This window comes from Sinocyclocheilus rhinocerous, unplaced genomic scaffold, assembly GCF_001515625.1.
Source record: "Sinocyclocheilus rhinocerous isolate Xijiao unplaced genomic scaffold, SAMN03320098_v1.1 scaffold1599, whole genome shotgun sequence".
Classification (NCBI taxonomy): domain Eukaryota; kingdom Metazoa; phylum Chordata; class Actinopteri; order Cypriniformes; family Cyprinidae; genus Sinocyclocheilus; species Sinocyclocheilus rhinocerous.
In genome coordinates this window covers 71,560-79,575 of record NW_015662191.1, presented here as the reverse complement: position 1 = coordinate 79,575, position 8,016 = coordinate 71,560, and the positions used below count along the sequence as shown (strand labels likewise).

General features: G+C 35.7%; 1 protein-coding gene across 1 annotated transcript in view; it reads left to right on the top strand.

The window, feature by feature from the left end:
* mtor (mechanistic target of rapamycin kinase) overlaps window positions 1-8,016 on the top strand; it is a 134,641-nt gene that overhangs the window by 68,267 nt on the left and 58,358 nt on the right. The window contains exon 30 of the mRNA XM_016538036.1: window positions 5,970-6,045. Within this exon, the coding sequence (XP_016393522.1) occupies window positions 5,970-6,045 (76 nt within the window). The remainder of the gene's footprint in view (window positions 1-5,969; window positions 6,046-8,016) is intronic.

The window sequence follows — 8,016 nt, the reverse complement described above, 5'->3', positions numbered from 1 at the left end:
CCCAGAACCGACATAATTTGCCCGTTGTATTTAACTAGAGATAGAGAAGGTTTACCATTGCACATTATTGTAGGCATGCTAAATTATTTCATACCATACAGCAAATATGGACAATATCTTCATTCCACACTTCTGCCACACAAAAACATGCAGTTTTAATTTTTATATTTACTGAATTCAGCCAAACTTTTACAAGAACAGTAGTCAGCAAGAAGATTTATGTAATACATTTTAATGATACAAACATACACTACAATTTAAAGTTTGTGTTGTTCAAGTTTAAAGTAACATTCTTGAGTTAAAAGTAAATTAAAAATGTTAGTGGAAAAGTGTCTTTGATGAGCTACAGAGAGAAACTAGTAGCCAGACAATAAACAGGTGACCAGTCCTGACCAGCAAGTGACCAGGGTCAGCAGGGTTTGCCAAAAGCAGCCAATGTAGTATAATGGTTTTATGGTAGACTAAAATGGTTTTGAAAATACTTGGTGTTGACAGGTGAAGACATTTCATAATGTTGCAGTTTGCCATTGCAAAATAAACTGAGGAAATAATACAATATGGCAGGCCCTTTGTAATAATAATAATAATAAGTTTTATTTATATAGCGCCTTTCCAGAGCTCAAGGACACTTTACAATAAACATCAGAAATGTGAGGAAAAAAACAATCAAACAATAATACATAAAGTAAAGTAAAGAGAACATCAGACATCCAGAGAGTAATATATCGATAAGACAACAACTTTGTAGTGCTTTAATATCCCTAAGATAACTCATTTCAGGCTTTTACAAAGAAAAGCAAAGATATTAATGTAACTTGGAATCTCATCTAAGAGAGGTCAAACCCCATATGTTCTTAGATCTTCTCCTTCTGTCTGCAAGCTCTTCAATTAGGCAGGGCTTTGAGTTTCTGAATTACAAATTATGAAGTAAATATTTATTTCATGTGGAATTGTCTCGCTTGTCAAGAACCAAACTCTTCTGTTCCGTGATGGCTTCATGATTGTGGTTCCAGTTTTTAATGAGTTGCAGATCTGCAGACAATTTTGATTGGTTTCTTTGGTTATAAAAGAGCATTTCTGGGCTTCAGTTTGTATACTAGAAAATAAGGATGCATGATATTATCGGAACGTTATCAGAATCGGTCGATAAAGGCTTAAAATGTAAACATCGGCATCGCCCCGATATGAAAAACTATGCCGATAAGACAAATAACTCACATGTGCTCAAGGTGTGCTAGTGATAAGATCATGTCACCAGTGTGGTCATTCTTGAAGCAAACCTTTGCCTGAAGCATGATTAGATTCACTGTTTTGCATCACAGCATTTCATTTGAGAATGTATGTACAGAATTATGCGTCCAGTGTGCGATAGAGTCAACAATCACGAGCACGTGCAGCAACAACAACAGCCTTCCCCGGGTCCTAATATGGGTTCCTTAGTGTCCAGTAAGGCATTTTATTTATTTAGGGGATGCTATAGGCCCGTTTGTAATCAAATGAAAAGTAAAATACACAAATAACTCAGAGATACTTGTATTTGTGAATAAATAAAGCATTAATTGATGTCATAAAATCATCTATTTTGATTTAAATGGGTCATGAGCTGCCTCTGTTTTGTGTGTGGCGACATTACTGCTGGATCCAATATAGTTGGCACAGCATCGTCTTTTACTTTGCTTTACTCTGCTAAATGACTAAATGTAAATGTAAATGTACTTTAAATCTTTCTGAAAATCCTGTGTCGAATTGTGCCTTGTTTGTAAACAAATCTGTAGTAAAATGAAGTGAACAAAGGACCGAGTTCTTACTGATGTGGTCTGGATCTTCATTCAAAATAAAGTTCATTCACTCTTTTCTAATGTCAGCATCAGAAGGAAGGCAATGCAAAGACTGTTTTTCACAACTTGGCACTGCACAGTAGAGGGAACCTGCACTCGGACTGTTATGCACGCGCTGCACGCATGCTTTCTGCGCCACGCGTTTTATTTGCGTGGTCTGTGTACAGCATGTGCATTTATTTGTTAGCCTATGTCTTTTTTTCAGTAGAGGAAATGTAAACGTGAGATTCTGGAAACGAGATCTAAATTTAGCGGGAACGGTCGGGTCGGGAAGAAAATTATTCTAAGCGGACAGCGGGTGAACAAAGAGTGAATATATAGTGGGAGCGGGTGGGTGCGGAATAGAACCTTGCGGGAGCGGGACTGAAAAAACAGTCCCGCGCAGACCTCTACTGCACAGCAACTTGTTGTGTTCGGAGCCATCTTTATCGTTGGTTTCTGCGTAGACCTGCGCATTCGCCTCTCTCGTAAACACTGCATGCACGAATCTGTGGGCGGGGCTAAACAGGCAGCAATGTAGAAGCAGGCGTTGATCTTCTGCAGAGGCGGTGTTTAGCCACACTATTGCATCACAGAGTAGAACATTCCACAAGCTGTCGTTTTGGCAGACTGGCTTCAATATAAGCTGTTTTTAGACTAACAAAAAGTTTTGAGTTCTGTAACTTCTAGGATGTTTTCATAGTACAATGACCTCTTATATGTCAAAAGATCAAGGGAATTTTAGTTTCTCAGTTTATGACCCCTTGAAAGGGCAGAAGCTATAGCGTACATGAATAAAAATCACAAACATGACACATAACCAATTAAATAGCTTTATATACAGATTTATTATTTAATGTGTAATATATTTTTCAAACAGATTATGAAAAATAAACAGCAGTGATTTATTTTATTAGTTATTTTCAATGCTTTCAATGTACTCTCATTATAAAAATAACTTTAAAGGGGTCATCGTATGCAAGTTGATATGATTCTTTAGGGTCTTAATGAAAAGTCTACACCATACTAATACTTTATAACTTTGGTTAAAATTTCTCAATGGTCATCTAAAAAAACACCCTTTTTACCTTGTCAAAAACAGTTCTGTTCACAGCGTCCCATTTCGGTGCATGTCTCTTTAAATGCTAATGAGCTCTGCTCACCCCGCCCCTCTCTTCCATGGGGTGACTAGCTGTATTCATGAGACCGTAAATTTTAGCCGCATTGCTAGCTTGTTAACTAGCACATTATTGGGTAAGGTGATTTGCAAAGATTTATTAAAAAAAACCTTATACTCACTTCTTCTGTAGGTGAAGCTGGATCACGAATGATTTGCGCGAGCATTGACACATTTAGGTAGATTGCATTCCCTTCAAAAACAAGTAATCCACTGCGTCTGGCGGACTCTTGACAGGTCACTCATGTGCTAAAATGCCAATGTCAATCAACAATCGTGGGAGGGGACTTGGCATGTGTGATGTCACTCTGCCAAGAATCTGTGAATGGCTTGATCTGAGATCTCATAATTTATTGGGATTAAAAAAAAAAAAAAAAACACTGGGTGGATTTTTATCATTATAGGGTGGTTTGTGTACACACACGGCCAAGACAAATTTCAGTTCAAACAACATGTAAAAGTGAATTTTGCATCAAAATCATCGGTATCAGCTATATGCCAAAATGAGTTAAAAAATATTGGCATATTGGATATATGTAAAAATCCAATACTGTGCATCCCTACTAGAAAACAATACTAAAACACAATGAAAGTGTAAAGAGACAGAGGACTGTAAAGCTGGCACAGTATCATTTCAGATTCATTTAGATTCACTAAGAGTTTTCCCTAAATAAACTCCTAATTACTACTTATTGATAGTAAGGGAGTAGCTATTGGGTAGGGTTAAGGGATCTAGAATATGGTCATGCTGAATAAGGCATCATATGTGCTTCATGAGTGCACAAACAACCAATGTGCTAGTAATATGCATGCTAATAACCAACTTGTTAGTTGTGTTGTTTGTGAGCAGGAGAGCAGGACAGTAGATTGTCAGTTCTTTTTGAAAGTAGCTCATGGCCGTGAGTCTCGCCCCCAACAACTGCCTTCAATATTTTCTAACAAAATGGAAGTGAATTTCCAGTTGGACAGCAAATTATTTCAGCAGAGTTGAATCGCTGGAGCCATTAATGCAATGGCAATAGCAAGAGATTACAGATTATTTGTAAGTTTTTCAAACAAGACTCTGTGCAGTATATCGAATCCTCTAGTTTTTTGGAAGTGCTCATTGGAGCTGCCTGGGAACTTGTAAACATGACTTTGTTTTCTGGCAAATATAAAACACCAACAGCTTTCCAAACCATTACTAGATGCATTCAGGTAGTCTTTTAGTCTTTTTTCTCTCTCTCTTCTGTTTGAAATAACTTTTGTTCAAGCCTGTAGGTTCAAATGTATTGTGGAATTTATGTAGACTTGAGCAGCTTCTATGTGTGCCTTTCCTGTGTATTTATCTATCAAATCAATTATTTTCTATTATGACAGTGAGTGACATGTTTAAACTGGTGAAGTCAAATAATTTATCATAGGAAGCAACACCAATACTTACTTTCTAGCTTGTTTTTTGCTCTTTCCCACTTTCTCCGCTGAGTGTCAGAACATTTATTTTGAGCTCACCTAGCAAGTATGTTGCCCCCAAGGGCTTTTAAAAAGCAGGAAAGAGACAGCTACTGTAAAGGCTTATGGGCAAAAGTGCAAATGTTCCATTCAGGGTTCTCTCTCGGTAATTGCATACGTTACTGACGTGGAAAAGGGCCTTCTTGTAGCCAATACAGTGATAAATAGAGATGGCAGAAGTACTCGGGTTCTCAAAAGTAGCACCAGTGTTTAATTGTAAAATCATAATTTCTCAAACTAGGGCTGTCAAATCAAATTCATTATGTATTATGCAAATAATGACCGTTTATCATCAGTTGTGAGAGAATCGTGACCTCCATTTTAAGCAAAGAAAAAAATTTTATTCTTAGTTAAACCAGAATTGTGTGACTCTATTAGTTACTGAGATTACTTTGACCATTTCTGTACATTTCACGTTTCATCTGGCCCCGCAAAAAAAAAAAAGCGATACCAAACTTGGTGGTTCATCACTCTGAAATCGTAAGGGCTTTTCCCAAAATCCTTAAGTCGTAATCTACAAAACGTATACCTTTTATTTCCATTTCCGGCATGAAAATGTTTGCGCTATTTTCGATTTTCTTAAAACCTACTTCTTCAAACTCGTCTTAGGCTGTTCGCCAGTCTTCACCAAACTATGTACAAAGCAGCTATAGACTATGCTGGCTAAAAGTTTCCAAAATATGCTGATATGCAGAAGCATTGCAAAGATATGTTAGCAAATTAAATTGTCTGCCATCACACATTTTAACGAATGGATCTATATCTGCCGAATGCAAACTCCGTAAAACACTTTGACAACAAGGCATTCTGAGGACACACAAAGAGATATGTAGACCCAAAAAGTACTTGTTTGATTATTCTGTCAAGTATTCAGGGGGTTTATTGTATCATAAATGCTGTTTCTTTTTGTGTTGCTGGTAACATTAGTGGTTTTGGAATGTGTTAGAAATATTGTTTTATTAATTGGTTTTGTATGGTTTTTTTGAAATTATGGCAGCATTTGCTTTCGCTGGGATTCCCTTACCCCTGTAAAAGCAGATGTATTGGCAAGTCTGGCAGTCATAGAACACTTCAGACTGACATTACACAAGTGCTTCCAGATGGGAAGATTTTTAATCGGTCATTAGAAGGATCATAAATATAAAAGTAAAATATTTGACAGGCCATTTATTGTGCGAATATACTGGCTAATTGCTCATCTGCTTGGAGATTCTACTGTTTTTTAGTGTTATAAACTTGTGTAGAATGCATGCTCGTTTTCAGAAAATTGTATTGCATGGATGAACTTCAGTCATATTTTAGACTATACCACAAGGTCTCTGAATGAGTCTATACAGTCATACAAGTACGTGTTGTTTTGGGCTCATGATTTTTTATTAAATTTTTTTTTTATTGTTGGTTGTAGCTAATCTCAATTTCTGTGATCATATTTGCTGTATTAAAGATTTAGAGTGTGCACTAAACATTGCATTCATTCGTTTTAGCATCAATAATAAGCTCCAGCAGCCAGAGGCAGCATCAGGAGTTCTGGAGTATGCCATGAAACACTTTGGAGAACTGGTAAGAGCTTTCATCCCTTATTAATCTGTGTGCCATCCATCATGCATTGACTTCATAAGATGAGGTGAATCTCACTAAGCCTGTCAAGAAAGGTCTTGGTCATATATCACCTTAAAAGATATTTTAAAGGGGTCATATGATGAGATTTCAATTTTTCCTTTCTCTTTGGAGTGTTACAAGCTCTTGGTGCATAAAGAAGATCTGTAAAGTTGCAAAGACTAAAGTCTCAAATCCAAAGAGATATTCTTTATAAAAGTTAAGAGTCAGCCACACCTACCTAAAACGGCTCGTTCTAACACGCCCCCACATAACTACCTCACTATGTGGGAAATATCCAGATGTGTGCAGCACATTTTATGGAGTACTGTTTACTGAACCTGGGAGAGTAACGTTAGACTAAAACAGACCGATGAGCTTTGTAAAAATCGACGCGTTTCAAAAAGACGGGGTATAGAGGAGAAACAATAATGTACAGTATGTGGAAAATAATGTGTTTTTTTAACTTTAAACCGCATAAACACATTTCATTACACCAAATACACAAACTAATGTTCTTTTTAGCAGCATCATATGACCCCTTTAATGTTTTTTGTTGTTGTTGTTTTTTAATTGTGATGAGAATTGGGGGCAAATATGCTTGATTGTAATAAAAATAGTATCCGTTTGTCTTGTTTCATCTGAAGTTAAAGTTGTATTAGCTAAATAAGTCTTTTGTAACATTTTAAATTTTATGTATTTATGTAACATTTAAAACTTTTGGTTTGTTTTTTCATGTTTCAAAATGTTGAGATGTTTTGATGCATCATACACAGTACTCCCGTCCTCAGAGTGTCTCCTGCTGTCCAGACAGACAGTTCAGATATAATCACTTAGCCATGTCTATTGCGTAACTCCACAGACTTTCTTTGTTAACACTTGACTGACTATTAATTGCTCCAACATGTAGTTTGTTTTTGTTTTTTTCCCCAAGACTGGACTAGGGAGTCATATTTGTCAAGATATAATGGTCTTTCACAAAAAAATTATCTAATATGTGGATTGTTCACACTGGTGGACTAGACTATACTTAGCAGTTTTTTTTTTCTTACACAAGTTTAGAATCACTATGAAATTTTGTCTCTGAGAGAAAGTGGTACTTTTATTTGCAAAGGATACATTAAATAGATTAAAAAAACAATCTGTTCAGTTTCTATTCACAAGTTAGAACAGTACAGTTAATTTTTGGCCAATTTAAAGCCAAAATCATACTTGCGAGTGTACAGTTATGGAGTCAGAATAGTATCAAAATTAATACTTGCTCAAAATATGATGTGCACATGTGTAACCAAATTAACATTCACAAAATTTTTTCCTACAAAACCACCAATGGCTCTGCACCCCTTTACCTAAATTCATTACTTCAGAGTTATGTGCCCTTTAGAAGCTTGCGTTCTGCAAGTGAATGTCGCTTTATTGTACAAAAATATACAAAATCACTTTTACATTAACTGTTCCCTCCTGGTGGAATGACCTGCCCAACTCAGCTGAGTCCTTAAGCATCTTCAAGAAACGACTAAAACACATCTGTTCCACCTTTATTTGACCCTCTAACTATAACACGTTCTATTCTATTTTAATTCTACTTTATCTATATTTAGCTTCTTTTTTTATATATTTTTTTATTTAAAAAAAACAACAACAAAAAACAAACAAACACTAGGTTTCTATTTTTTTTCTATTCTATTTATTTGACCCTCTAACTCTAGCAATCTCTATTCTAATTATATTCTTTAAAAAAAACTTGCTCCTTTTAGACTTGCACCCTATTCATTTACTAACTGCTTGTTTTCTTTAAAAAAAAAAAAACTAACTAAAAACGAACTAACTAACACTAGCTTCTCTAATCTTTTTGTATTCTATCTATTTGTGTTATTTTTATTTATTATACAATTAACAAAAGCAAAAAAGGCCTCTAACACTAGCTTGCTCTAT